Here is a 27,936-nt window from a genome sequence, read left to right on the forward strand (position 1 = left end):
GGACCGGCCACCTCCTGCCCAAAATGCAACAGACCTCTACTTTTTCACATTTTATTTTTACTTGTGGTTATGTTTCTCTTTTGTAGTGTGTGCTTGGAATTGGTTAATAAATTATTTAAGCCTTACGTACTAACGGTTCATGACTTACAAATTCCGTATCTAATAAAAAGTAGGCGTAGACTTAAGAAAAGTTCTGGATGAGACCCGAAAGGGTCTACCAGATGAGGGAACTCATACGATTGTGGTCAGAATAATACTTCCACGGTCAAAAAAAGGATACTATTTTCAAGAGAAATCGAATAAATAGACTATATACTTCTTGTTTTATTGAAATCTATTTAAAAAATATTTATAATTTAATCATTTAATTCTATTATTCTGACCACAAATTCGTATAGTTCATTTATATTTATGGGAATCTTACGTATCGATTAACTTATGGCACAAATGGGTTAGTGTGGGCCAACTATTTGGATTAGTGCATTGGAGCTTAGAACTAGCTTCTATGGTCTATAACTACGCAAGTCGGTACAGTTGCCACTGTACTATCACATGGTTCATTGAGTGGGCAGGTGCAACATTCCCCCGCTGTTGCATGTTGCTGCTTCACAGGCTCGTGGTGGCCTGCAGCTTGAGGTACCGTGATCCGTTCTCTGCGTCCGCCAGACGGGCTATATGATCCGAGGCAGCGTAGCAGGTGGTGGCCGTTGGAGTGCCCGGTCTGCTGTTGTTGTTGTTGTTGTGCATGCCACTGCTGTTGCTGCCGACACTGTCGTTGCCCCTGCCGCTGCCCCCGCCATTGGCGCTATTGTTCTGGCGGATGCGGGTGGCTCCCCAGATGAGTACCAACACCGAGGTGACCAGCACACCCAGGCCCAGACCCGGCAGGAAACTCTTGTTCAGCGAATCGATCACTGTGTAACTGTGCAACATCGTGGACTGCGGATGCGGATGGGGATGTGGATGCGTCTGCTGCTGTTGACTGCCCACCATGGAGTTGAAGCGCCGCTGATTCAGCTCGTAATCCTCACCTGCGTCATGTCCCAGTTCCGGCCTCAGTTCATTAGAAGTGTAATAGGGAGGTCTTTGATACTGACGCGACACCGGAACAGATCCCGGACTGCTTAGTTGCAACTGGGTGATGTTGGAGCAACCGATGTTCAACTCCGCCTTGGGATTCTGCTCCTGCACCATAACCAGGCAAAACCGATAGCTAAAGTATAATGAGCAGATTAGTAAAAATTTTAACTTGATTCCAAATATCGGACTGACCTTTCTCCAATTTCCAGGGATGAGCTGTCCGGCACAATGACACTGACCGTGTTCTGTCCATCGACTATTTTGCTTTCACAATGAATCTGAAGGATACAAAATTGTTAGACTCCAAATACTTAAAACTTATAAGGGTTCTCTTACCGGAGAGTTGTCTATAAGCAGCTCGTTAATTTTCTGTTCCTTGTAGACGAAGATGGCATCACACATATAGTCCTTTTTGCTGAGGTTCAAGAGCCAAGTCAGGATCAGACCATAGTCCGCCGAATAGTGCAACTCGTGTAGAATAATCTACAAGATATAAATGGGTTAAACTGACGTTTAGATGACTAGAATCCTCATAAACCTACCTCTTCAGATAAATAATTGACAGGCGATGATTGATTCGGCTTGGCCAATGTTTCCAGGTGCTGCATTATGTTGGCATTGTCCTTCTCCACGTTGTCCATGTCGCAGCTTAAGGTTTCAACGGGAACTTGCAGGAGAGGAGCTCCCTCGAGTCGAGGGGGCGTGACGCAGGATGCCGAGAGGGCAGAGTGCAACTGGGACTCCTGGAGCCACTCGGCGAATGGTCGGATGCTGCAGTCGCATGAAAGAGGATTCTCCTGCATCTGAAGGCTCTGCAGCTCCCGGGCTCCGTCCATGGCGTTGCGTGCCACAATGGATATGTCGTTTCCCGCCAATCGTAGTTCTCTCAGTGATGGTAGTGGGGCAATCAGATCCGAAGTCAGAGCCCGAAGGAAATTGTGGGTCAGGTCCAGGACTGTGAGACGCGTCAAATGCTGCAGGGAGGCACTGGAAATGGCCACGATTCCATTGTAGCTGAGGTCCAGGGAGTCCAGGGCACCCAGCCCATAGAAGGCATGGTCCTGCAGGACATCTATCTGGTTGTGACGAAGGGAAAGGTTTATCAGGCGCGAAAAGTTCGCCAAAGCCTTGTTCTGGATGCTTTTTATCAAGTTCCGATTGAGATTCAGGCTCTCCAGGTTTCTCATTCCGGGAAGCGTTTGGTCGCTCAGCGGAGCATTCAGATTATTGGCCGTCAGATCCAACTGCCTTAGGCTCAGGCACTGACTCAGTGACCTCAAGCTCTGAGGATAGTCGCCGAGGCGATTCCCACCCAGCTTCAGTACCTCCAGCTTCCGCAGGTTGACAAACGTTCTCTGGGAAATGCTGGATATCTGGTTGTTGCTCAGTTCAAGGTAAACCAGGTTGCCCAGACCCACAAAGTCGGCTGTGCCCAAGGCCTTGATCTTATTATTGGCTAGATCCAGTCGTTCCAGGGAGCCCAAAGTGGACAGAGCATTCCAAGGCACACTCATCAGGGCGTTTCCGGGAAGACCCAGTGCCTGCAGAGGGCCGTGTATTCCCAGGAAGGCGGACTTGTGAACCCGCTTGATTTCGCCGGAGGAGATAACCAGTCCATGCAGCGAAACGCCATCAAAGATTTTGGCGTCGCTCAGGAAGGAAACATTCCGCAAAGAGCAGTCCAGCAAGGAAATGGAGTACGGGGATGTGCGCAGTCGCTCTGCCAGGATCTGAAAAGTATAAATAAATTACAATTTTTATAAAGAATTCTTAACAACACCTTCCAGAGGTAAGAATACACTCGCTAGCCCTCAAAGATCTTAAGGAAATCAAATATCCATATGAAAAAGCTTACCAGCAATCCATGCAGATCAATGTTACACCTCAGCGTGTGTGGCAGGTCGCATCCGCACTCGATTTCCGCATTCCGGGTGCCGGTGATGTTGGGGCACTTCCACTCGGTGAGCCCATCGTCCACGGGAAGTGGAAGCGACGACACCTGCTCCGCCTTGCGCTTCCTGGGCGAGCTCTTGTTGACGTACTTCCCCGAGGAGCCCTTCAACTTGGCCTTCCCAGTAGCCGAGGGGGCAGGCACAGCAACCGCAGCTGCAGATACTACATAGGCGGCGGGAGATGTGGGTGTGATGGAGGTTGGTGGTGTGGGAGAGCTGCTACTGCTGCTGGTGGTGGGGGATGTGCTGTCCTCTAGCAGATCCTTGAGTTCATTGGCCGCTGTCAGGCCAGACAGCAACAGGAGGATGATCAGCGGGCTGCTGGAAGTGGAAAAATTTTCATGGAAATTAGTTGAATGGGAATTGAAAGCGAAAACACTCGGACACCGAGAGGGATCCACTCCTCGCACCTCGCACATCACCAGATCGTGCGTTTTTAGGTCAAGCCGCAGTTGTCACTGACACTGTGACACACAAAAGCCCACACAGACGCGACTGCATCCACAGTATCCAGTGGATGCGTTTCGGGCTAAAGATTCCCATTGTTATCTCTATCTCTGCAAGACAATTTGCCAATTTAGAGCTTAACGCAATCAAAGCGATTTATTGAATACACTGAGAGACAAAAGGAGAGGGGTTTTCCGTGAATTATTATCAGGAAAAACTTTCAAACACATTACTACTTTACAGTGCCCCCTTGATAACATCTTATGTTTTTGTAATTAATCCATATTCTAAGTTAATACATGTCTGGGAAACCACAACTCGTAGAATGCCCTCTACATATTTTTCATGTCACCAGGTCGATCCCGAGTGTCGCCTCCCACACCCATAGGAAAAAAAACTGCGTACGAGGCTTTAAAAACCCAGAATTCGGGAGCTACGCATCTAGTTTCATTCAAATAATTCCGCAGCAAAGTGCCTAGACGTTGCAGTTGCCGTGGAGGAAGCGCTCTAAGACCTCAAACCCATACAGGATTAGCAGTGGTCCTTTTGCAGTCCATCCCTTCATCGCCAGCATCCCATTATGGCTAGCCATTTGCCCAAGGGAGTAGCCCTCATCCTGGTGCTGAATCTCCTCCTGCTTTCGCAATGGGAGACGGAATCCAAGTTACTGACTCGATGCCAATTGGCAAAGGAGCTGCTGCGCCATGATTTTCCCCGGAGTTACCTTTCCAACTGTGAGTATTTTATCGATTCTACCTGAAGGATTTCTAATCCTTAGGATACATTTTATATTCATGATATTTTTTTGACAGGGGTGTGTCTGGTGGAGTCGGAAAGCGGACGCAGTACCTCCAAATCCATGCAGTTGCCCAACCAGAGCGTCAGCTATGGGCTTTTTCAGGTGGGTTAACCCAAACCTTCCAACTTTTTTTTGAAACCATTAAAATAAACCGCCAACCTACAGATAAACAGCAAAAACTGGTGTCGCAAAGGTCGTCGCGGTGGCATCTGCAACATCAAATGCGAAGGTGAGTCACAACTCCCGATTCGCCCACGAAAATTGCAGATATAAAAATGTTTTTATTTTCAGAGTTCCTGAACGACGAGATCTCGGATGACTCGCGCTGCGCCATGCAGATCTTCAACCGTCATGGATTCCAGGCCTGGCCCGGGTGGATGAGCAAATGTCGTGGGCGTACGCTGCCCGACGTATCGCGCTGCTAGGACTTCTCCCGACTGGCTCTTAGCCTTAATTAACTCTATGCATAGAAACTAAATCCAATAAAATTTAAGTTATTATACCCCACAGTATATTGTTTTTATTTGTTTATAAATAATATAAATATTTTCGGAGAAATCGCTGATATCAATTCTGAAAAAAAGACAAGGCTTTGGTTTGTTTCCCAGGTCTGACATCGGGTGATTCTTTAGAACTTTAAAGAAAACGATTGCTTTGGGATTTATGATATTTTATTAATAAAAAATATATTATTTTTCATTTTAATTCCGAAAGCATATACATATTATATTATGTATATTCTTAATCTTCTTTCATTATGCATGTTTTTACATTACTAAAAGGTTTATTTATTTAAAAAATTTCATATTAAACACCTCGTAATATGAACTTTTAATGAGGTTATTGAACTTGATCAGTTAATGACTAAAGTACTTTTTTATCAGAAGCGTTATGCAATTGCTGGAAGCTAATAATTCTACCCTTACCTGCATGGGAAATACCCCACAAAAAGATCTAGACTGGACCGAAATCATCATATATTTCTATATTAGAGAGTTCAGCCAACAAGTCAACCGTGACAGCGTGCCGATGATGCCTTATCAACTTTATCAGCCGTCGTCGTGCTCACCGTTTTGGAGCGTTTTGGGAGAGAATTTCCTCGATTGAGCCGCGAATAGAGGCGCAATTGTATCTGAGAAATACCTAGGCAGTCAGTACTTAAACTCGGGTCAACTGCGTCGCACCGGCGAGCTAGCGATCGGCTGGGCAAATGATAATTTAAAGCACGCCATCAACGCAGAACGAGACCCACGAAACGCGGTAGGTAAGAAGATACAGATACTCTGTATCTCAGTTCCCGCAATTTGTAGGCCCAGATACTTCTGCTCCTCTCCACAAACCCGTTTCCTGCTGCCAGAGACGCTGTTGTTTCACGATAATCAAGCAAACAAAGTAAACAAACAGTTTGCTCAAGTAAAAGTGTTCTGTCGGAGGAAGTAACTCAATCCCATTATTACATATTATTTTTCATGCAAATCAAACTAAAAGTGAAACGTGTACTCGAATATATTAGTATATTTTAATGATCAATCGCCGATTCTTGGGTTGCTTACTTTTTGGCAACCTTGAAAAGCCTTGATAGTGTGGTGGAAACACATTTGAATATGTTATTGTTTTTGATGTACTGCCAGTAAAAGTTATATTACCAGTTCGGCGGAACCAATTACACATATTAACTAACTGAAATCGCTTAAACACAATTGCCATATCGAATGTATGGTAATTATTTAGCTTGAAAATATTATCATACTAAAACGAGACTATAAAAAGCCTACCACATTATATTGTAGGAACACTGAGAAGTCATAAAGGGAAATTTTATCTAGACATAATATAATTGATAAAGCTGTATGTTTACTAACAAGCAACTGGATACAAAATTTCGCCAAGGCCACAGAATCTTGTGGGAGTAAACAAAGCCATAATTTATGGCTATTTGTTTGTGTGATCATCATTAGCCACTATTGATGGGTTCTTGTTTGGTGCTAAAAAAAAAGAGGTCCATGAATTCCATGGGAATCTGTGAAAATCCATGAAACTGTGAAAGTATACACAGTGGGTATTCAGGTTCTTAACCCATCAAGTAGGAAATTGCATTTAAAAGAACCAACAAATTATTCAAAAGTTTAGCTTTTCGCGGGACGGGTCGAGCCTGTCCATATGTGATGAGGAAATTTGCATAAAAAACACTTCAATCTAAATAAACAAAGTTCTCGCTTTCAGTTGTGCTGAAAATGAATGCTCTATGGCTGTGGTTGTTTCCAGTGTCCATCCTATTTCTGGGATTGGAGCAAGTGGAAACAAAGAAATATCAGCGCTGTGAACTCACTCGGGTGCTGGTGGAGAACTATAACTTTGACAAGACTTTTCTTTCAAACTGTGAGTATATTTTAAAACGAAACAAAGTTTAAAAGTAAAAGACCTCCCTAAAGGGATATGCTTGGTGGAGCATGAAAGTTATCTGGACACCAGCAAGATCAGCACAAAGGAAAACAATAGCAAAAACTACGGTCTGTTCCAAATAAATAGCAGGGATTATTGCTCTGAAGGACGAAAAGGAGGACAATGCAATAAAAAGTGCGAAGGTGGGTTTCTAAAGTTAAATATTTTATTTCCTAATTTATCCATATTTCCTCCTCACGAAGTGCATAGCTCTGCCAATTTATATCCGATTTAAATATGAAGTACCATTTTGTGATCTGCGCCTCCAGAACTGTGTTTTCTCATTTAAAGTATGTCTTTAATATTGTTTTAAAATTTTTCGAATTTTTGCACCCCTATGAAAATGTGGATTTTCTGAAATACCCCATTTTTCCTCCTTCCGATCTGCATAGCTCTGCCAATTTATATCCGATCTCTTTATAAAGTACCATTTTGTGATCTGCGCCTCCAGTACCATGTTTTCCCATTTAAAATATGTCTTTAATATCGTTTTAAAATTTTTCGAATTTTTTCAAGGGGTACCCTATGAAAATGTTGATTTTCTGAAATACCCCATTTTTCCTCCTTCCAATCTGCATAGCTCTGCCAATTTATATCCGATCTGAATAAAAAGTACCATTTTGTGATCTGCGCCTCCAGTACTGTGTTTTCTCATTTAAAATATGTCTTAATAATCGTTTTAAAATTTTTCGAATTTTTTCAAGGGGTACCCCTATGAAAATTTTGATTTTCTGAATTACCCCATTTTTCCTCCTTCCGATCTGCATAGCTCTGCCAATTTATATCCGATCTCTTTATAAAGTACCATTTTGTGATCTGCGCCTCTAGTACTGTGTTTCCTTATTTAAAATATGTCTTAATAATCGTTTTAAAATTTTTCGATTTTTTTCAAGGGGTACCCCTATGAAAATGTTGATTTTCTGAAATACCCCATTTTTCCTCCTTCCGATCTGCATAGCTCTGCCAATTTCTATCCGATCTGAATATAAAGTACCATTTTGTGATCTGCGCCTCCAGTACTGTGTTTTCTCATTTAAAATATGTCTTTAATATCGTTTTAAAATTTTTCGAATTTTTGCAGGGGTACCCGTATGAAAATGTTGATTTTCTGAATTACCCCATTTTTCCTCCTTCCGATCTGCATAGCTCTGCCAATTTATATCCGATCTGAATATAAAGTACCACTTTGTGATCTGCGCCTCCAGTACTGTGTTTTCTCATTTAAAATATGTCTTTAATATCGTTTTAAAATTTTTCGAATTTTTGCAGGGGTACCCGTATGAAAATGTTGATTTTCTGAATTACCCCATTTTTCCTCCTTCCGATCTGCATAGCTCTGCCAATTTATATCCGATCTGAATATAAAGTATCATTTTGTGATCTGCGCCTCCAGTACTGTGTTTCCTCATTTAAAATATGTCTTTAATATCGTTTTAAAATTTTTCGAATTTTTTCAAGGGGTACCCCTATGAAAATGTTGATTTTCTGAATTACCCCATTTTTCTCCTTCCGATCTGCATAGCTCTGCCAATTTATATCCGATCTGAATATAAAGTACCATTTTGTGATCTGCGCCTCCAGTACTGTGTTTCCTCATTTAAAATATGTCTTTAATATCGTTTTAAAATTTTTCGAATTTTTTCAAGGGGTACCCCTATGAAAATGTTGATTTTCTGAATTACCCCATTTTTCCTCCTTCCGATCTGCATAGCTCTGCCAATTTATATCCGATCTGAATATAAAGTATCATTTTGTGATCTGCGCCTCCAGTATTGTGTTTACTCATTTAAAATATGCTTAAAAATATCCTTTCAAATTTTTTCCACTATTTCATTTTTCTTATTTTATTTTATTATTTTCAAGACTTTTCAAATGATGACATTGGAGACGACATCGCCTGTGCCAAGATGATCCAGGAACGAGAGGGCTTCAAATACTGGAAGGGCTGGGACCGCTTCTGTCGCAATCCCCAGAATCTACCCAATCTACGTGTGGCATGCAACCTTCGAAGCCTGTCACCCCTTCGGACGCCTCGCGGTTTCCTCGGACTGGGCTAGATACCCACTCTATACCCATAGTTGTCTAACCTTCGAGATGTATATACATATGTGAATACTTTGCATAATTGCTTGCTGGGCTCCAGACTCAAATGCACAAGCTGAGGGCTTTCAAGTGGGCGATCTGACTTTTTGTTTGGGCGTTGGGGATCTTGATGGCACTTTCCACTGACACGGCGACTGGGACTGGGGGTAATTGATAGCGGCAATGCAACACGTTGCAATCCGACACCCATTCAAAGGCAATGGCAATCATATGTTGGACTGCTGGATGGAAGGTTCTTGCCGCTGAACAATATCATTTTGCATTTCCGCTCAACAAAAGGCGGCGTTTCCGTTTCGGGGCAACAATGGTTATTGCGATCAACGCACCGCAGGGCATCAGGGAAGCGTTACCAGCAAAGCCCGAATGCAAACAATAACACTAACAGGTGGAGGCTCAAAAATCAGAGCGTAACTGCTAACTGAAAACTACAATGGCCGAAACATGGGCAGAGGAAGCATTGGCTTGCCGGTTCCATTAGAATGCGTTTTGCATATGTACGTGGTCAAAATAAATCAGTTTATTCTGCACAGAGAGAAATATAATCCATTTGGAATCTTATACAGCCTTCCCTCTTCCGAAATCCTCTATCTTTTTTGTCTGTGTAGCACTTTACCGACATGAAGTGTTGTGTTGCGTTGACCATTGCCCAGACACCGGCCACATCCTGAACAATAAAAATATATTTTAAAATGCAGCTCAGCCACTGTCGTCCCTCTCAACTCCGCCCCCTGTCACGCTAACTGGTCACCGATTCGAAACGTTTGAGTGCCTTTGATTTCCGCTCCGCACTCCCTCACTGCGTCACTTCTTTTGGCTTTTTCCCATCCTCTGTGTGGCTAATTATGCATTAAATGCCACGCCTCACTCCCCCATCCTGGTCCGGATCCCGACGCTGACCTGTCGCCACCGCGGTGACTCAGCAGGGCGATGAAACACACAAGACATCAATCGGTTTTGGCCAACTAGCTGCCTGCTCAGCGCCTGTTTGGCCACAACTTAGCACGGAATCGCTAATCAAGATACCTGGCCTAAACCAGGTGCAGGAGAGGAGGAACAGAGGGACACGGAAGGCCTCTGAATCGGAAAGAAAACCAAAGGCAGCCGTCGCCATCACCTTTCTGTGTGCAGACTTGAGACGCCAGTTTCGAGTTGATTATTTATCTGGCCAGCTCCCACACAACGCAAGACGCAGGAAACGAATTTAAATTACTCTTTTTTTAATGAGCTATATCGTACTAAAGTTTAAATATTTGATTTAGCAGCAGTTGACTTTTAGGTTCTTGGAACTCATCTTATCTTTTAAAGAATTTTTATCAAGAAAGTTTGGCAATAAAATTTCACGCAAGAAACGGTCTTAGATTAATTTTTCTTGATTTCTATTTAATTCTAAAAATCCAAGTCAAAGTCCAAGTAATCCCTCTTGTTTCGAAATAGTAACCCCCCCTTCTCTAAGATTACAAAACCTGCAATGTGTACTGTGTAGGCGCTCGGTTTATAGCGCCATCGCAGACACACAACCAGGAGATGGAGAAAAGTGGCAAGAGCCAGTCCCAAACCGACTGAAATTAAGGCACGTCAACGGAAATAAACCCTCTGGTATACAGATGTACGTATGAGATGGTTTATGGGAGTAAGCCTGGCCAAATGGCTGAAAATGGCTTGAGTTGGTAACGGCATTGCAACGTTTTCTTCGGAACGGAACGGAACGACTTTGGCTGCCTGATGATGCTGGGATGAAGATCAAAAGATACAAAGATATGATAATGACGCCGCGCAAATGGGTGTGCGTGAGCGTGTGTGTGTTGCAAGTATCTACACTCTTATAGTATGAGTATCTTGTTGCAACAAAACTAAGAAACTGGCTAAAAATTTCAGTTATTTAGAAAAGAAAAAATAAATCGAATTCTTATATGTTTCGCACATAATTTGTAGCTAACTGGCACACAAGAAAACTTAATATATTATTATTTGCTGTAGGTTTTTTTGATTCCTCTCTACTTCGCTAAGCATTATTACGCTCCCAAAATGGCCAAAACATGCGATAAGCCAGCAAACAATTAAAAACGCGTTTTTGTTAGCTCGCCTTCTTTGGCAACAACTGAAAAATAAATGAAAATAAACCAAAAAACAGCAAGTAATCAAGTTGGTAAGACAGCGAATGCCAGTTACTCTTTTAATTCAAATTTTTTTCCACTGTACAGCAATTTAGAGAGTCAGCTGGGCATTACAGTTGGCTAATTATTTACATATAAACTAAATAACTTATTTTTTTAAGCCAATTTAGCCGCAAATGTCGGACAGAAAAACTGCAACTGGCAGCAAATTAGGCAACATGTTGCTAATCATAATGACAGCAACATGTTGCATAGGCCAAAGGCGAAATTTGTAATTTGCTATTTTTTTGGCCATATTGAATATCAACCTGCTGGGGCATTGTTCGAGTGTTGAAAGCGCATCGAAATGAGGCTCCTATGCGGTGAGTGAGTGTGTGTGTGTGTGGCAAATGAAATTTGTGCCTAGCATGAAAATAGTAAAAGTTGCAGCCAAAGCCAAAGCCAGCCAAAGGTCGAAATGTCACGCAAAGTGGCAACCACAGACGTGCGGCACACAACAGGCAAACCGAAGCAGCTGCTTTCGAAACTGAAGTAGCCACACCACCAGCAGCAGCAGCAACAATTGTGGTCTGCCCCAAAGTATTTAGCATGCCGAGGCACACCAACAAAAAAGGGAATTCTCACAAAGGGGACAGGAAACTCCGGGCAAGGAGTGTCGGAAGACGGACGAAAGGATTTAATTGTGATGGCCCTTCGTCCCTTTTGAGTTGGCTAAGACGGAAACGGATGCTGGTATTCTGACATGGATGGGAAATATAATATTTCTGCAGTCCCTAACTATAATTCAAGCAAATAAATGGAAATATCAGAGTACAGTTCACTTGAGGGATGTCAATAGTTTTAAGATAATTAATTTTTTAGCCATGATAATTGTACTCCAATTAACCTCATTTTAAGCCACTTGAGTGGATTTCCTCTTCATCTGCCAAATACATTTTTTTTAGATAAATTGCTGGTAATATTGTCACAGCGAACTGCAAATCACAGGTCTGACAAACATGTTTTTGGTGTAAACTCACATATAGATCCGAGATCCCAGCAACAAATCCGAGAAATAAAATTAGTGAGTATTATTTTTTCGAGAGTGGGCCGACGACAACAAGTCAACGGAAACGTGTGGGTGGTACGCTGCCGTCTTGGCTTGTTTTCGCCTTTGTTTGGCCCGGTGCTTGTGTTGGGCAAATTACTTTTTAATTGAACTCACACGTGGGCAGCTGATCGGCCAAGTACCGACACTCCGACACTCGAACAATTAACCAAATCGCAGCCAAAGTAACCGATAAGTGACAACAATCGCCGAACTGCAAGACCAACCAGAGTCTGTCTCAGGTTGTATCTTTTGTTGGCATTGTAAGCAGCTAAATTATATTCCGGCAATCCGCAAACAATCGGACCCAGAAACACATGTGCGGACCTGGGAGGAACAGTTGGCTGATCCGATCCGATCCAAGCCGATTCGGATTTCCCTTGGGGCAAGGTAAACAAACCATTGACTGGAATGAACATAAGCCGGGTTTTGTGCGCTGCATTTTTGTTTTATTTTATTTACAAAATCTTGCATTTTATGGGCCTTAGCCTGGGTCCGAACATGAACATCAATGAACTTCGTCCAGGCTGTGTTTAATTTAAATTAAATTGGATTTTTCGTTCGGACCCAAGCCGTATTTTGAAACGGAGTGTGTGTGCGCTTTGGATGCCATTTGCATATGAATATGGCCGACGGCAGCCGCTTCGAACAACTAAAAGCAATTTGAGCTCGAAATTTATGGACACTGTTTCGGTTCTGGTCCGTCCGCTCCTGCAGCTCATTTCACTTGCCTTTGGGTCATTCATTTAAAGCGAATATGTATATTCTGAGTGAATAGAATACAAAAGCTAAAATTGGAATATTTTTTTAACATAATGACTAAGCTGCATTTATTAATTTGATTGGTAATCTCATTGTGACGAAATTGCATCAGTCAGTCAGTCAGTCAGTCAGGATGGATGGATGGATAGATACATGGGCTGCCTCACCCGAAAGTCTGACATTCTTCAATGCTCCCCACTCTCCACGAACACCTCCGCGAGAGCAGAGCCAACAATAAACCTAAAAACCAAGTTCACAGCCCACGCAAACCTCCGAGAGCCAGTTGAGACATGAGGAGCCCGCCAACGCATGTGCATAATGCTAAATCGACTGTTAATTGCGACATTTCGAAAGCCAAGACACGCCGAGCCACAGCGCCCAGACACTCCAAATATCTATAAAATGGAAATCAACGTTGGGGAGCCGAAAAATCAATGAAATTTTGAGGGAAATTATTAAACGAGAGAAAAGCTGATTGGAGTGGCGGCGCGGAAATGGTTTTTGAAAATGAACTAAATTAAACATATTATGCGACATCAGTTGGCATATGCCACACACTACCTATAGACACAAACGCGAGCGTGCCAGAAATCTTGGTCTAGCCCACACCGAGAGCTGATCTGCCCACACACAAATGCAAATGCCACAGCCTGAGTCTGAGTCGGAGACGGAGCCGCAGTCGGAGACACTGCCATCCAAAGTTGTATGGCAAGAAATTGCTCGGATGCTGCGGAGGAGTATGCTAAGTGAATGGCTGTATAAGTTATGCATGCACTGCTAGAAACCGCTACGGATACTGGGCCTAGTCAAAATAAAAACCCTCGAAATGGCTCCCTTCGCTAAGACAATGCTTAGTCATTAGAAGCGCGGCATCATCTTCGGGGAGTTAAGCTTCAACTTCATGGTCTCCGATGACGGCGACACACTTTGGTCACAAAAAAGTAAGTGGGCAGCAAGCTGGTGCTGTTGGTTGCTCTTGCTGTTGGTGTTGCGCTCCCATTGCCAAATTTGGCAACTGGTTGTGGAGCAACAGCTAGCGGCAAGTAAGTAGCACAAATGTTTCATACTTTATCTCTTTTCCCGCTTCGCTTCCCGCATCAAACGGACGCCCACGGCTGGCAGTGCAAACAAAAGACTTAGGCAACGAACCTGCCATCTCAAGTCAAGAAGAACAGCCAGCTAGGAAGGAATCCAAGCTGAGCCGACCCGCGCGGCTAATGAGCCGCATGTAAAGCAGTAAAAAAATTATATAAACATTAATTATGAACAATCTTTTTCTCCGCTTTCATTGTCGTTGTGGGCGTTCGAAAATGAAATGAAAATAAAAAGACTTTTTTCCATTCGTGTTTCATTGTCGCAGTAACTTAAGCCCAACGATCCAGAGCTGCCCGCTGTGAAAATGATGATGGGTTATACGAAATTAGAGGAGGAAGGTGGCTGCAGCGGCGGCAGTGGCAAGAAGGTGGAAGACTGCGAGCGAACGAGAAGGCGAATCAACAACAAAGCGCTAATTGCGCGTAAACTGAGCACGGCGACAGTGGAGCCTCCGTGTGTGGGTTTGTTTTCTTGCCTTCGCGCCGTCTCCCTTTTTCTAGAGTGCGTAGGCTCTAGGCCTGCCCCCTCTTCTCATTCAGAAATTGGGAAAACATTAGCCCGTGAAATTAAATGAAATTTGAGACACACACAACGTCCCCGACACACACGACACACACAACGGAAGTGGCATGATCGTGGCGACTGGGCGGCGTTAAATGACTTCCAGCCCATTGAAATCATTAGGGCTTTGAATCTTAATACGAGTTCATTACAAACCAATCTCAACCGTTCACCTGCCCCCCAGGCACCGACCGAATTAAGTCCGCGATCGATTCCCCAGCTATTATTAGATTAAAGGTGCTAATTTCTGTAAGGCACGCTGGGAGAGAGTGAGCCCGAATAGCAAATGTATCTCGAACGCATTAATGCGAAAGCCAACTTGATTTCTATCGCATAAACCATTGTGGGCGTATCTATTATATAGAGCACACATAAATGTTTATTTGCCATCAAATTATCGCAGAACCTCGACTTAACTCACCTGAGCTTTGGCAGCATTTTGTTGGCCGGGCGAAGTCCACGGATGGTGGTAGTGTTCCTCGAGCGGCTGGTTCGGCTCTTTATCAGCGTGCGAAACTTAAACAGTGCGGGCCCAGCGTTCATAGAACAATAAACTGCATTAACCTGGCCGGGGCCGATGTTTGGTTTCCGTCTACCTGACGACCTGACGACGACCGGGTCTTGCCTTCTGGCCGAGAACGTATTTAAAATGCGATAAAGATCTTTACGGTGCACTGACGCCCCCCGTCAGCGGCAACAATGCGATTGCTGGGCCGTCAGTTGACACCGCTGGAGTTCGAACTGGAACTGGAACTGGACATGCGGCTCAAAAACACACACTGAACAGAGAACACAGCACTCAGGACACAGAGACGCGAACGACGCAGAGACGAATTAAGAATTTCATTCATGAAAAAGTAGGGAACAATCGTCAGAAAGAACCGGAAACGGATGCGAGCCCGACTCTGTTGATGTTTGCGTTTGCCTTGCCCCCCGCCAGGATTCCCAGAGATCGAGGGATGATTGCGATGACAAAGACGGTATGTCAGGTAGGAGAGTAAGCGGGTAATACCACTGGGCACTCGTGTTTGGTCAAATTTGCATTTTCACATTTGCCGCTCAGACGAACTCTGTTTGCGTTTGCGTTGCATGCGCTGAGGTGCAACCAGGTGAGGAGGCAGCAGACACACAGAAGTACACTGGCCAAAGCGATGGAGAACGACCGCAAGCAACTAACCGAACTGGACCCGACAACGTCTGAAACTCGACTGAGCGGCCTACGCTCAGGTAAGTCAGGTCGACCCGCCAACAATGATTTCATGTGCGTTTCCCTTCCCGCCTTCCGCTTCTTTGGCCCTCGACTCGTTTTCGGTTTGCATTCGTATGGGTGTTGTGTTTGCCTTAGCATTCGTTCATTCACAAATACTGGTCCGATGAATGAGCCGCCTCCGCCTCTGCATCCGAATACCCAAACTGTGTGGGCTGGCATCGTGGAATTGAACATATCAACGCAGCCAAGTTGGATTTTTTTTTTTTATTTTTTGGTTCGCCAATGATCCGATCCCGGCATCCCCGATCGAGTGGCCTAGCCTAACCCAAATAGGAGCCACTAACCGAGCATTGCTAGCTGGAAAACACACAGAAATAAATCACCGGCCCGACCGAGGAAAAGTTCTCACACTCGACATGGCATCTGCTGCTGGCCACCGTTGGCCTGCACTGTGGGCTCTTTGCTTTTCACATTGAGTGTGCCGCAAAACAATTTTCTTGTTTATCCATTTATTTCCCAAGCGAACTGGGAGTAGCGCAAATGCTCAAATATGGACAGTGGAAAACGGGTTACAATGATTAGCACGCCGCACACACTTCGGCGTCTGGAGAATCTGACTGACTGGAAACGGGTGAGTTAACTTAATTAATTTGTGCTATTGTCCAGGGCTTCGGTCTTGATGGGCACCAGTGAGGGCGGGATATTCAGCGTCTGCGTTGATTAGGGAAACGGAAATTAGCCACAATTATCCACATGCAATTTCAAAGGGAAGACGACTCACCTTGCCCGGACAGGCAGCCTCGTATTGGTGCTTTAGGCTCTCCATCTCGTAGACACAGGTGGATAGGGCTGTGCGCAGCTCGCATAGCAACACCATGTCGGAACGCAGCTCATTGAAGGATGTGCAAATTTCCTCAGTAGGCGGTGGGGCGGGATCTTTGAAGAACAACCCAATTAGCGTAATTAAACACATAGCTCAGCGCTCCAACTTACCAACTTTAAACTCCTGAATAGCCTGCTCAAGGGCCTTAACCTTACGCTGACCAATATTCGCCGGCAACTTCATCTTTTGTGAACGCAACGAAACCCCAGATCCCCTCAGGTCTGCGAATTTTATGCCGCTGCTACCGATTTCAATGGCATTCACCACAGAGTCCACTTTGGAGGGCCGCGGTTGATGGTGCACCTTCTTTTTATGCAACTTCTTTTCGTACTTGCGCGTGCTAGGTGTGTTGGATGCGTGCTCGTTCTGCTGATCTGCTTGTGAAATGAGCTTTTGCAGATCCTGCGTCTTCCGCTCGCGCTCCTTCTTCCTAGCCTCGATTTTTTTCATCTCGTTAATGAGCATCTGCTCTTCCTCCACCTGCTGGGTGGTGCGCTTGAACAGCTTCTCCAGCTGCTCCTTGCGCCTCCGCTCGTGCTCGGCATCGTAAACAAATACTTTCTTTTCGCTAGCTTGATTTTTCGCCTTCGCTAATAAGGCCACCACCTCGTAGTAACGCTCCTTCAATTCCTCCACTGTCTTGGCGCCGTGTTGCCGGTTCCAGCGATCCGCCATCACGATAAACCGAAGGTCAAAGCTATAAACAGAGTTCATTAGATGGATTTCGGAATAATTCGCAGTAATGACTTACCGTCTGGCCAAGTCAAACAGATGATCTGTCTGGACCTTGCTCCAGTTGCTTATATTGTTTCTCAAGTGCGCATTGTACTCCGTCATGGTGTAGGAAGGGATCTCTAGCTGTTTGTTGAATTTTGCAAAGGGGTAGTCTGCGGAATCGTCGCTGACCCGTTTCCAGTGATGGAAGACGGCTGCATCGTTTCGGGCCGGATTGGAGAATGGCGCCCACTCCCACTTGCGCACCTTCTTCATGCCAAGGCGGGCCTTGGTCTGCTTATAGCCGGCTCCAATGCCCAGGGCCGTGTCCGTTGGCAACAAAGGTGGCGCATCCTTCTTGTCTGTGTAGAGCAAGGCAAACACCTCGCGGTGCATGCCCTCGGGACGACGAGAAGCATGTTTTGTCCTGCAAATAACATAAATTGCATGAATATAAAGCTTTTCGTGATAAAAATCACATCTCACCGTTCGAAGTTGCGCTTCTTTGTGGCCAGGAAGGAATCCCTGGTTATTTCGGGGGTGTTGGCCCGCTCCATGTCCAGAATATCACGTACATCCGCCGACATCTTGACTGATTTATGATTTAAGGTTATTTAATTAAGTTTTAGTCAATAGTTTTTTTCTTCAATGTTTATCTTTGCGAACTGCTCCTATTTGGCATCGTACTTAGCAAGTGTTGGAAAGTATTAAAGTTTTTGCACAAATCTATCTGGCAACATCGTCAGTCTTCAGGGCTGGCGCAACAATAGGGGAACCACACTCGGCCACACTGAAAATATTCAACGTGCTCGTGTCGTTGTTTATTATTATTATTATGTTGTTTTTCTGCCCATCGTGCGGAAACATACTTATCATCGAGGAGGACACTAGCTGCCATCGCTTCACCTGCAATACCTGCCCGTACATTTCGAAGATCAAACGAAAAATCTCCGCAAAGACCTTTCCTCGCCTCAAGGTACGTACCCGGGCATTTTCCGATGATGCAATTTTAGTTAAAGATCGCGATATGCTTTATTTCTCCCCACAGGAGGTTGACCACGTCTTGGGCGGCAAGGCGGCGTGGGAGAACGTGGACTCTACAGACGCAGAGTGCCCCCAGTGCAGCCACAAGAGGGCGTACTTCATGCAACTGCAGACCCGATCGGCGGACGAGCCGATGACCACCTTCTACAAGTGCTGCAACCACGAGTGCGGTCACAACTGGCGAGACTAATGCGCCGTTTACAGACTCTGCTTTCCAGAAGCTTTCTGGGGCATCAATCCCACCCAAAGTCTACCGCCATGCAGTCCCAAATGGCGGAAAAGAAAACGACAGTGTGCCCTGTCGGTGATGAGACGGCAATTCCATTAGCCCGTCAATGCCTTCTTAATGGCGAGGTAATAGCCCTGCCCACAGACACAGTTTATGGTCTGGCCTGCGACGCCAACAACGAACAGGCCATCCAACGGCTCTACGAGATTAAGGGCCGTGACGAACACAAGCCTGTTGCTATCTGCGTGCACAATATCGCCGCCCTCCGTCGCTTTGGTCAGGCCGCCCATCTCAGCGACGAGCTGCTAACTCGCTTGCTCCCGGGCCCCCTGACCATCGTGATCGAGCGGACGTCCTATTTGAGCAACAGGTTCCTTAATCCCACCACCTCCAAGATCGGCATTCGCATCCCCGACTTTCAGTTTATGAGCGACTTGTGCGCAGTGTGGAAGGATCAGCCATTGGCCCTAACTAGCGCCAACCGTTCCAGTGCACCCAGCAGTCTTCAGGTCTCCGAGTTTCAGTCGCTGTGGCCCCATTTGGGGGCTGTTTTCGACGCAGGCCGTATCGGTCTAACGGAGGAACGCCGCTTAGCCTCCACAGTGATCGACCTGGCCACTCCGGGATACTACGAGATTGTAAGAGCAGGAGTGGCACTAAAGCCGACTCTGATGCTAATGGAAGAATATGGCATTCAGGCTCGAAAGATTCTATAATCTAAGCCTTACATTCAAATAAATTATAATATTCTTGTTAAGGTTATCTTTTCTTATTCTTCCGATATAATCGTAGACTCCTCTTAATATTTGTCCGCAAGACCCTTTTGGAAAACGAACCAAGGCCGATTTACATTTTAGCATAATTTTTAATTTAGAACATCCTAGCTTTCCGCGTCTACGCGAACACAACAATGGATTATAAAATATATTTTGGTGATCTGTACATATGTACACGTTTGGAACTATCTTAGAAGTAGGGTCTCCATCGGGTCAGTCTAGTTGTAATAGTTGCTAGTGGTCTTGGCCGCCTGGATGGGTCTCCTTCGTCGAGGTAGCTCGTTCTTCAGCACACGCCAGCGCACCGGGGGCCAGACAATGGCAACCGCACGCGCCGACATCAGACCCAGGGCCACAGGTCCGAAGGTGTTACTGTCTAGTGAGTGACCCGTGTGGTCGCCCTCTACCCAACAGTGACCTTCCGGCACACGCACCACCTCGTGTTTGTAGCCCAGAGTAGAGACGACGTCGCCCTGCAAGCCCACAACCCGCTTTATGATCTTCTGGGTGGGATCCTTCGGTGAGATAAGGGAAATTATATCGCCCCGCTCAACGGCGCTGTTGTGCGTGCCCCAACGGAGCAGGAACACGTAGTCCCGCTCATCGGCCACCGGATTCAGTGCAGGCTGCATCGAGATTCCTGTAAAGAACAGGTCAGTGTCGATAGTGGTGCGGCTACCCAATCACTCACCGTCCACCCTGGCCACATAGCCCACGCAATCCAGGAAGGTAATGCCCAACGGCAGACCATAGAGGAGGGATTTACCAAAGAAACGAAATGCCATGTGATAGACGCGGGGTGCGGCGGAGATTTCTGCGAAGGGTGGCCTGTGGTTCGTCTGCGGGACACCTGGTGGCGGCTTCTCTGCTACCCCAGCCTCGAAATACTTCAATAAATACGTCCGCGTAGCGATGCTATCGGGGTAAATGCATAACCATTTCTTCTTCTTGATAGTTGGGACCCGCCACGAAACGCCGACACGTACTTTGTTTATGTTCGCTGCGGGTCAAGGGGGTTTTTTTGGGATTTCGTTTATTGCGACTGTTATTACAGGGGAATTTTCCAGCTATTGTACTTTAGTTACAGGTGTTTTTATTTAGTTTTATTAGAATTTTGACTGGAACAGGAATGTGATCGCCTTCGTCGAATCGAATCAAATTTAATCAGCAACCCTCCAGCTCGCTAGGAATAGGAATATCGTTCTGGACAGCAAATTGCAGCAGTGCCTTGTACTTGTTCTTCCAGTTGGTCACCTCACGCCTAGTTTGCTCGTTGTCCTCATGCATCTGCTCCAGCTCGGTCCATTCGTACGACTTCTTGGTCTCCAGCTCGTCTTTCTGTTCAATCCTCTTGATACGGCAGCTGGCGGCGTATCCGCGATTCTTAAGCGTGCGCCGCCGTTGCTTCATCCGCACGATCTCCTCGCGGTTCAGGCCGCGCATCTTGAGCGTCCGGTTGAGGTCTCGCACCGAAATACTAACCAAATCGTCATCGGTAATATCGGGAATGGGACATGGCGAAAGTGGAGCCTACAAATCAGACTTCTTTAGGAATTTCCATATTTTTTTCGAAGGGTTTTAATCCTACATACCAGAGACGACTTTCTCTCACGTTTTGCGTCCATAGTTTATCGGATTATTAAGCTATACAAGTGTCAAAAAATTTTCTCGACCTTTCTTCACTTTTTACGTTGTTATTGTTCTTCTTCTTTATAGCCATTCACTTGGAATCAATTCAGTATTATAAAATTGCACGAACTGAGTGTTGCCGGATAGTTTTCTTTTAAATAGCGGGAGATTACCAATTTTTAAATTCTTTAGTAAAATAATTGTAATCTGTTAAGTAATTCGTGAAACACCAACTTCACTCTTCTGAAACATATGTGGCAATCCAATTCACAAAGCAAAAATTTTATTTATTTCTTATATTGTGTTAAAAATCGTATACACATTATTATTCTTCACCATAGTGGCATAGCGTCGAATAGTGGCAGCACCACAAAGCTTGACAAGCTTTCTAACACTCATTGGATGAAAAGGAAATATCTTGACGCCGGATGTTAGCGGGAATCCTTCGAGACGAAACTTGATTCCTATGCAATGAATAATTCGGTGATGTTCAACAATGTGCCTACCCCGCCGGGAATGGTTTCCTTGGCGGCGGCCGTTCCTGATGGCAGCCTTCTGTACGCCGGTATTCGGTGCATCAATTTTATATCCGCACCGCCGGCAAATGGCAAGGAAAGGCCCGAGGTGCTAACCATGTCGACGCGCATTAATATATTGGCCCTGGATGTGAGTCCCTTGTGGGGCAAACCAGGTAAGCACTTTGCTATAGTCGGAGATGATCTTAGTGTCCAAGTCTGGGACTGCGACTCCGGAGAGGCGGTCACCGGACATAAGGCGCATCAGCACCAACACGAGGCGCGAGATGTGCGCGGTGCCCACCACACCAGCAGTTCCTTGCTGATGAGCTATTTGGCCAACGGAAATATTCTGTCGGTAGATGCCAGCGACCTGGTCATCTACTGTGTGGCTTCTAACACCTACTGCCGCCGGCCCACATTTTTGGCGCCGCGCAACCATCAGCTCACTATGCTGCGCTGCTCGCCCTACAACGACAATCTGTTCGCCGTAGGAACCGCCGCGGGTAGCGTAATGGTCTGTGACTTGCGAAAAATGAGCATCGTGTACAAGTTCAGTGGCCACAAAGCGGCCATTTGTGGGTTGGCCTGGCGAGAAGTCAACGCTTGCCAAGAGGAAATTGATGAAAAAGCCGAGCCAGAGAAATGGCGCAGCCGCAACGGCACAGAGGATGAAAAGCCCAAGCCAAAGCCTCCTCCGTTAGTCAAGAGCAAGGCGGCAGATTCAGATGATCTGTTCGACATCTATAACTTTGATCATCTCGATGGCGAGTTTGGAGCTCCAGCAGCTGTCCGTCGCAAGTCGTCCGACGTCTGCGGCGAAGAATTTGTGGGCTTGGAGAAGCCATCGGGAGCTGCTGTTTTGGATTATGTAGAAGCATGCGAAAGCATGAAGGCTGAGCTGCTGGCCCATCGCCAGGAGGCCGATGTTCAGCATGTGGAGGTGACGCTGAAGGACTGTGAGCCCACCAAGCCCACAGATCCTCCGAGCGATGACAGCACCATTAGCAACCACCAGGACAATAGCGAGTCCACCGAGGGCAGCCTGGAGGTCATTCAATACAGCTCGTCCAGCGACGATGCCGTGATTGTGGATGGCGAGGCCGCCAAGCCCAAGAGAGAAGTTCTTCATCACATCTATCACCAGGCGGAGGTGCATGCTCCTGAAACGCCCCAGGCCAAGATTGAGCCACCGAATCTGAATCTGAAGTCGATTATGTCAGGGAGCACCGATACCCTGAGTTCTTTGTCGGTGAGCACCCCTCGCCCGGACACTTTACTGGTCTCCATCGATGGGAACGAGGTGATGATGATCTGGAACACTAACACCGGAGGGCACTCTGGAAAGAATTACTCAAAGAGCAAAACTGCAGGTAAACTTTGTTGAAATATGATCATAATTTCCTTTTTTTTAACTTCCTGAATCCTTCCAGGCAAGAACAATGACGTGCATTGGCTGAACGAGCGCACAATTGTGTCTGTGAGCCGCAACCAGTTGTTCTTCTGGACACTCGAGTATGATCGCAAGATGCTGCGCTACAAGATCAACAGGGACAAGACCTGCTGCAGCAACCTGACCGATATAGCTATGATTGCATGCCCACCGAGTCAGCCGGAAATTTGGGTGTGCCGCAACAACCGCCAGATCGGGAGGCTCAACGTAAAGACTGGACAGGTTAGCTCCACATACGGCACTGTGGCGTTTGGAGTGCGGGCAATGACCGAGTGCCCGGATGACATGAACAAGTACGTATAAGATGGACTCATCCTTAAGCCAGTTATTGAGATTTTTTTCGTCTAGAATTGCCTTGGGTTGCTCGGACCGCCGTGTGGCGTTCTTTGACATATCGAAGCTGTCCACCAGCTGCCTGCCGATAGATAGCGTTTATGTGTCAAGCAATGTGTACTCCCTGGCCTGGAGTCCCGACTGTTTGGAGCTGGCCTTTGGCGGCTTTGATGGGACCGTAAGTTTTGTTTGAGAGTTTACTTTATTGGAGACCAATGTAATCTGAAATATTTAACAAATAGGTGGGAATCCTTGATGTGGAACGCATGAAGGTGAAGACCATCCTACGAACTCCCCACAAGAAGGAAATCTATTCCCTGGCGTGGCAGGACGACTTCATCTACTTCGTGGTGAACCGCGTGTTCGGGTTCTTCGACCTTCGAAAATCCAAGGGCGGTAAGTTCCTTCAGTTGTGCTGTCGGGTATTGTAGGTCTGGTTTTGGGCGTTACGCGTACCATAGCTTATTTTGGTCTGCGAATCGTGGGTCTGGTGGTTGCGCATGTTGGCTAGTTTTATGGTTTCCCGGTGGTAATCCCATACATTCCAAGTGACGTTGATCCAATTCGATGGCGAGAGATCGTTGGTGACGACCATTTCGGTTTGGTTGCCGGCATCGATCTGCTTGGGGGGCTCGACAATCAGATCCTGCAGCTCCTGGGCTATGAGCTGGTCATCTATCTTGAACAGAAGAGTCAAGTTGGCGCTGTTGAAGACCACGTTTCTGAAGGCGGCAATGAAAGGCTCGAAGCGGAGCTCGGCAAACCGCGCAAACTGCGGATTCCGAAAGCCGAAGGAAATATCCACGTTGGAGCATAGTTTTCGGACTGCTTTAGCCGGCATCAAGAGGCCGTTGGTCATGGTCATGAACAGGCCGCAGAACTCCTTGATGTCCGCCTGGGCCAGGTTGCAAAAGTTTCCGTCCGTTTTCAGGCCCTTGACTGCGTTCATACGCTCCTCAAAGGTGACGACCTTCGCGGTCTTGATGCGTTTGTGCAACGCCTGCAGCTCCGCAACAGTGGCCTCGGCCAGGGTCACTAGGTCATCAACCACCAGAGCCTCCAACTGCTCCCTGAGCTTGTTTAGCTCGACAATGTGGTGCAGATAGTTGTTCAGATTCCCCCAAACTTGGGCAATGTACACGAAGTGCGGCTGAAAGAAAACTTGGATTAGAAATGATACTTCCATAGGGAATTTGTAACTTACGAAGATCAACTCCGACTCGATGGCGGTGCGCATGGCAAGTGTCTCATTGATCTTGGCCACTACGCAGTTGTATCGCTTGAGCTCCACCTCGATCAAGTAGGCAGTGGTCTGGTAGTTCGAGTTTAAGGTTGTGAGGCATCGGTGCAACATGCAATAGGTCAGGGAGAACTGGTTTAGCCGGTCCATGTGCTCGAGTGGGACTTTGTAGCTGATCATTTCTTCCTTGGAATCGATCGTAACTAATTCCTCCAGAGCCGCCTGGCAGATGTTTCGCACTCCATCAGCCTTTTCCATGCTGGCCGCAAAGGCGGCTTCGGTATTTTTCTGCGCCATTTCCAAATCGTTAATGACTTTAAAGAGATCCCTAAAGGTTAGAATCCTAAAAGAATCTCTTCACTGCACTTACCACTCCTCACATTGTCGCGATCCCCGTCAGGACCGTCGTTGTTGTAGATTACGATGCCACCCACGGTGGCCGCCAGACGCTGCAGATACTCCAGCCGATGGTACTTCTTCTTGAGCACGTAGTTCTGCAGATCACTGCGTCCGATGACGCTATTTAGGGCCTGAGCCGTCAGCTTGAGCAGGACATGGTTCTTGGGGCAGCCCAGGTGGTAGCAGGCCACAATGAAGACCTGCATCTTGGCAAACAGCTGGTCCAACTGCACCTTGCTGCAGGTCTCCGGGTACTGGAGAATGTCCTTTATGAGTATCTCCAGTTCCTGGTGGAACTTCTCTTCGTACTGGTTCTTAACGTACTGCAGGTCAATGGTCAAGCCCTTCTTCATTACCCAGGCCATCTTGGCATTGACCATGGTGCAGTCTGTGGGGCTCACATAGCTGTCCACGACCATGTCCACAAACGAGTTGAGGGCACAGGCCGTGGGCTTGTTGAGGTCGCTCTTCAACAGACCTCGTCGGGAGTCTCGGGCCAGCAAGTGAACCGCATAGATCACAAAGTCCTCCTCCACCTCCAGCTTCAGCAGCTGGAAGCGCTTCATAATGCGCTGGCCAATGTCCACCAAGGTCTTGTGGCGCGGCATGGTAACGAACCGAACTTTAATTTGTTATGTCATTAAATTCTTAGAAAGGAAATGTGTGTAAGCCAACGGATTGGGAATTTTCATCTGTTTGTTATTTTGGGTTGCCCTGGTTACTGAGCTTCTCGTAGAAAGTTTGTTGAAGTTTCTTACAAACTTGGTTGTCTTATTTTGCAGAACCCATTATTGTAACCTCCATTGCTCGACCGAGCTATCTGAGTGTCCGTGGACACTTCCTATTCGTGGGCACTGAGGACGGACTGCTGCAGTTGCACGAGCGCAACTCCGAAACCTACAACACTTGGAGTCCTTTCATACGCCAGTCCGCTTTGCTGGCTCGCTACGTAACCGATATAGCCTGGAGTCCCGTGGACACCAACCAGTTCGCTGTGGTGGGCAACGACAAATTGGTGCTCATCATGGAGTTTAATCCGGAAGATCGTAGTTGGAAGAAGGTGCACACCTTCACGGCCACCGCGGAGAAGGCCTCCGTCACGTCGTTAAAGTGGAGCAACAACCGAAAGAATCAGCTGCTCACCTTCCACATCGAGGGAACGGTGTGCCTGTGGAATACCGATGATCCGGGGAAGCCGCCGCTTGTAGTCACCTATCACTGCCCCATGTGGTGTGGCATTTTCCTGCCCTCCGACGAGAATATCATCATGTGCTCCGGCAAGTCCGTCTCCGTGGAGCTCGTGGACATCAAAAACGCTCTCACCGGCAACCAGAAAACCATCTGCTCCAAGGTGGATGCACTGCTTAATGTGAAGTGGGCCAGCAAGTCCCTTATTCAGCCCTTCGCGCCAGTTCTCACGGCAGCAGAGAAGAAGCGTCAACGGCGCGATAAACGTAAGGCTGCCTCCAAGCCGCAGCCAGAAATTGCCGAAGAAGTAAAGGATGCCGCGATTGAAGCCCCAAAGGAGCAAACGGAGGATAGCGCACCAACAAAGGAAGTCCCTGTGGTGGAGATGGCTGCCCTTAGCCTAGGCTCGAAGCCACAAAAAGATGTCCCTCAGGAGTGTGCCAAATGCAAGTCCAATGAAGCAGCTGAGAGTGCTATTTTCGTAAGTAAAACATGTCTCCCTTTGTAGTTTTATCTTTACTGAATAGCCTTCTCCTACAGCATAGCCGCACTTGTCTTTTCCTTGCCACAAAGGAGCTTAACAAGTCCGCCCTGGAGAAGCTGGCCATTGTCCTAACCGAAGACGCTGTCAAGATAGACAAGTCTGTGCTGTTGTCTAAGCTTTTTGGCACAAAAATGATGGCCAAGGACCTTATTTGTAGAGAGCGTAAGTGAAATCCATAAAAAGGAGAGTAATTCATAGTAAGATCATTTATTTCAGTGACCAATTTAAAGCATTCGGATACTCCGGACATAGCTCCACTGTGCCTGTCCATATCCTCATTCAAGCTGCGTGAAGAACTGCTTCAGCACATGCACAACCATACCCTTACTGAATGGCACCTTTCGTTGGCACCCGCCGTATCTTTCTCGTAAGTTTACCATATTTTCGTGTGATGAGGCTTTTTCTAAGTTTGAAGACCTATTCCAGGTTTTGGAAGGAGTGCTGTCGCTCCTACGCCAGGCAAATGAAAGACAAGGGCTATGTTCTTCATGCCGCTACATATCTTTTCGGCTTGGGAATGCACAAAGAGGCCATAAATATGTTTCTGGAGAACGAGTATTATAAAGAAGCCCTTGCGCACGCACGCGTATCTCTTCCAGCCACTGATCCCTTGATCAAAACGATAATCAACCGTTGGCTGGACCAGTTAGAAACCACTGGCAACTTTGGCGCGGCGGCTCTAATGTGAGTGAGATTTATTGGGAGCTTTAGCCAAATATCTAAATTGGTTTCTTTGACAGATGTGTGTTGGACAACGAGATGCTGCGCGGTTACTTGTTTTTGAGGAAGTACCGTAACCGCACAGCCGAGATAGCCGAGCTTATGGGTCAGATAAGGCGCATCGGACAGCTGGAATCTGTGCTGGATGAACCTGAGGCCGCTGTGCCAGCCCAGAACGGAGAAGCTGCCGATCACGCGGAATAGATTAATGTTGTATTAGGATTAGCCATTAATGAGTCAGGCTGTTTTAGTTTACATTTTCAACGTCACCTTGTTACAATCACTAAGCTATTAGCTAGGCATTTAGAGTATTCTCCAACGAACTTTATAATTTCTTTTATAGATAGTCAGAGACTGAGTGGAATTGAAACTGTTTTTAGTTACCATTTGAATTCCATAACTTAATTTAATTAAACCCGAAGAAAGAGGGAAACTCCAAATGAAAAACATATATCAGCAGCACAATAGCTAGTAAACTACACACAAACACACTCAAATTGAATTTAAAATAAACGAAAAACGAGAAGAGAAGAAACCCCAGCGAGCATTAATTAGAACAAGCTGCCGCCGCAGCGTCCAAGCGGCGACCATTTGTTATCAGGCGTAAAAGCTGGCCC

General features: G+C 46.3%; 10 protein-coding genes across 11 annotated transcripts; 5 read left to right on the forward strand and 5 right to left on the reverse strand.

Moving 5' to 3' along the window:
• Window positions 1-362: 362 nt before the first annotated feature.
• Lrt (Leucine-rich tendon-specific protein) lies at window positions 363-15,686 on the reverse strand. 2 transcript variants are annotated; one of them, XM_070277919.1, is made up of 6 exons: window positions 14,864-15,686; window positions 2,936-3,350; window positions 1,623-2,810; window positions 1,417-1,563; window positions 1,273-1,358; window positions 363-1,213 (listed from the first exon to the last, which is right to left on the reverse strand). In XM_070277919.1, exons 1-6 carry the CDS (start codon window positions 14,983-14,985, stop codon window positions 607-609), a joined length of 2,565 nt encoding a protein of 854 aa, XP_070134020.1. In that variant the 5' UTR covers window positions 14,986-15,686; the 3' UTR covers window positions 363-606. The 2 variants fall into 2 exon arrangements, with proteins under 2 accessions (XP_070134020.1, XP_017093693.2); XM_017238204.3 differs by having other exon boundaries at window positions 2,936-3,353; window positions 14,864-15,675.
• LOC108123162 (lysozyme) lies at window positions 3,791-4,777 on the forward strand. Its single transcript, XM_017238209.3, has 4 exons — window positions 3,791-4,213; window positions 4,292-4,380; window positions 4,444-4,507; window positions 4,570-4,777. Exons 1-4 carry the CDS (start codon window positions 4,060-4,062, stop codon window positions 4,701-4,703), a joined length of 441 nt encoding a protein of 146 aa, XP_017093698.1. The 5' UTR covers window positions 3,791-4,059; the 3' UTR covers window positions 4,704-4,777.
• Window positions 5,420-8,897, forward strand: LOC108123161 (lysozyme). The gene is made up of 4 exons (XM_017238208.3): window positions 5,420-5,538; window positions 6,502-6,657; window positions 6,711-6,863; window positions 8,584-8,897. Exons 2-4 carry the CDS (start codon window positions 6,513-6,515, stop codon window positions 8,775-8,777), a joined length of 492 nt encoding a protein of 163 aa, XP_017093697.1. The 5' UTR covers window positions 5,420-5,538; window positions 6,502-6,512; the 3' UTR covers window positions 8,778-8,897.
• Window positions 15,687-16,144: 458 nt separating the features above from the next.
• Window positions 16,145-17,940, reverse strand: DMAP1 (DNA methyltransferase 1 associated protein 1). The gene is made up of 5 exons (XM_017238207.3): window positions 17,736-17,940; window positions 17,287-17,676; window positions 16,646-17,232; window positions 16,434-16,588; window positions 16,145-16,363 (listed from the first exon to the last, which is right to left on the reverse strand). Exons 1-5 carry the CDS (start codon window positions 17,834-17,836, stop codon window positions 16,298-16,300), a joined length of 1,299 nt encoding a protein of 432 aa, XP_017093696.2. The 5' UTR covers window positions 17,837-17,940; the 3' UTR covers window positions 16,145-16,297.
• A 67-nt stretch (window positions 17,941-18,007) lies between these two features.
• Polr3K (RNA polymerase III subunit K) lies at window positions 18,008-18,483 on the forward strand. Its single transcript, XM_017238452.3, has 2 exons — window positions 18,008-18,225; window positions 18,298-18,483. Exons 1-2 carry the CDS (start codon window positions 18,085-18,087, stop codon window positions 18,481-18,483), a joined length of 327 nt encoding a protein of 108 aa, XP_017093941.1. The 5' UTR covers window positions 18,008-18,084.
• On the forward strand, window positions 18,483-19,279 carry Tcs1 (Threonyl-carbamoyl synthesis 1). Its single transcript, XM_017238448.2, has one exon. The coding sequence runs from the start codon at window positions 18,483-18,485 to the stop codon at window positions 19,236-19,238; it is 756 nt and encodes a 251-aa protein (XP_017093937.2). The 3' UTR covers window positions 19,239-19,279.
• An 88-nt stretch (window positions 19,280-19,367) lies between these two features.
• Window positions 19,368-20,222, reverse strand: LOC108123308 (mitochondrial inner membrane protease subunit 2). Its single transcript, XM_017238450.3, has 2 exons — window positions 19,990-20,222; window positions 19,368-19,938 (listed from the first exon to the last, which is right to left on the reverse strand). The coding sequence occupies exons 1-2, from the start codon at window positions 20,081-20,083 to the stop codon at window positions 19,517-19,519; spliced, it is 516 nt and encodes a 171-aa protein (XP_017093939.1). The 5' UTR covers window positions 20,084-20,222; the 3' UTR covers window positions 19,368-19,516.
• A 152-nt stretch (window positions 20,223-20,374) lies between these two features.
• On the reverse strand, window positions 20,375-21,047 carry maf-S (MAF bZIP transcription factor K). The gene is made up of 2 exons (XM_017238451.3): window positions 20,891-21,047; window positions 20,375-20,828 (listed from the first exon to the last, which is right to left on the reverse strand). Exons 1-2 carry the CDS (start codon window positions 20,921-20,923, stop codon window positions 20,463-20,465), a joined length of 399 nt encoding a protein of 132 aa, XP_017093940.1. The 5' UTR covers window positions 20,924-21,047; the 3' UTR covers window positions 20,375-20,462.
• Window positions 21,048-21,301: 254 nt separating this feature from the next.
• rig (rigor mortis) lies at window positions 21,302-27,766 on the forward strand. The gene is made up of 9 exons (XM_017238376.2): window positions 21,302-22,815; window positions 22,876-23,188; window positions 23,244-23,406; window positions 23,471-23,624; window positions 25,650-26,536; window positions 26,596-26,761; window positions 26,816-26,966; window positions 27,026-27,283; window positions 27,340-27,766. The coding sequence occupies exons 1-9, from the start codon at window positions 21,399-21,401 to the stop codon at window positions 27,521-27,523; spliced, it is 3,693 nt and encodes a 1,230-aa protein (XP_017093865.2). The 5' UTR covers window positions 21,302-21,398; the 3' UTR covers window positions 27,524-27,766.
• On the reverse strand, window positions 23,624-25,559 carry LOC108123261 (cilia- and flagella-associated protein 206). Its single transcript, XM_017238378.3, has 3 exons — window positions 24,839-25,559; window positions 24,433-24,782; window positions 23,624-24,378 (listed from the first exon to the last, which is right to left on the reverse strand). Exons 1-3 carry the CDS (start codon window positions 25,473-25,475, stop codon window positions 23,635-23,637), a joined length of 1,731 nt encoding a protein of 576 aa, XP_017093867.2. The 5' UTR covers window positions 25,476-25,559; the 3' UTR covers window positions 23,624-23,634.
• Window positions 27,767-27,936: the final 170 nt, after the last annotated feature.

This window comes from Drosophila bipectinata, chromosome 2R, assembly GCF_030179905.1.
Source record: "Drosophila bipectinata strain 14024-0381.07 chromosome 2R, DbipHiC1v2, whole genome shotgun sequence".
Lineage (NCBI taxonomy): Eukaryota > Metazoa > Arthropoda > Insecta > Diptera > Drosophilidae > Drosophila > Drosophila bipectinata.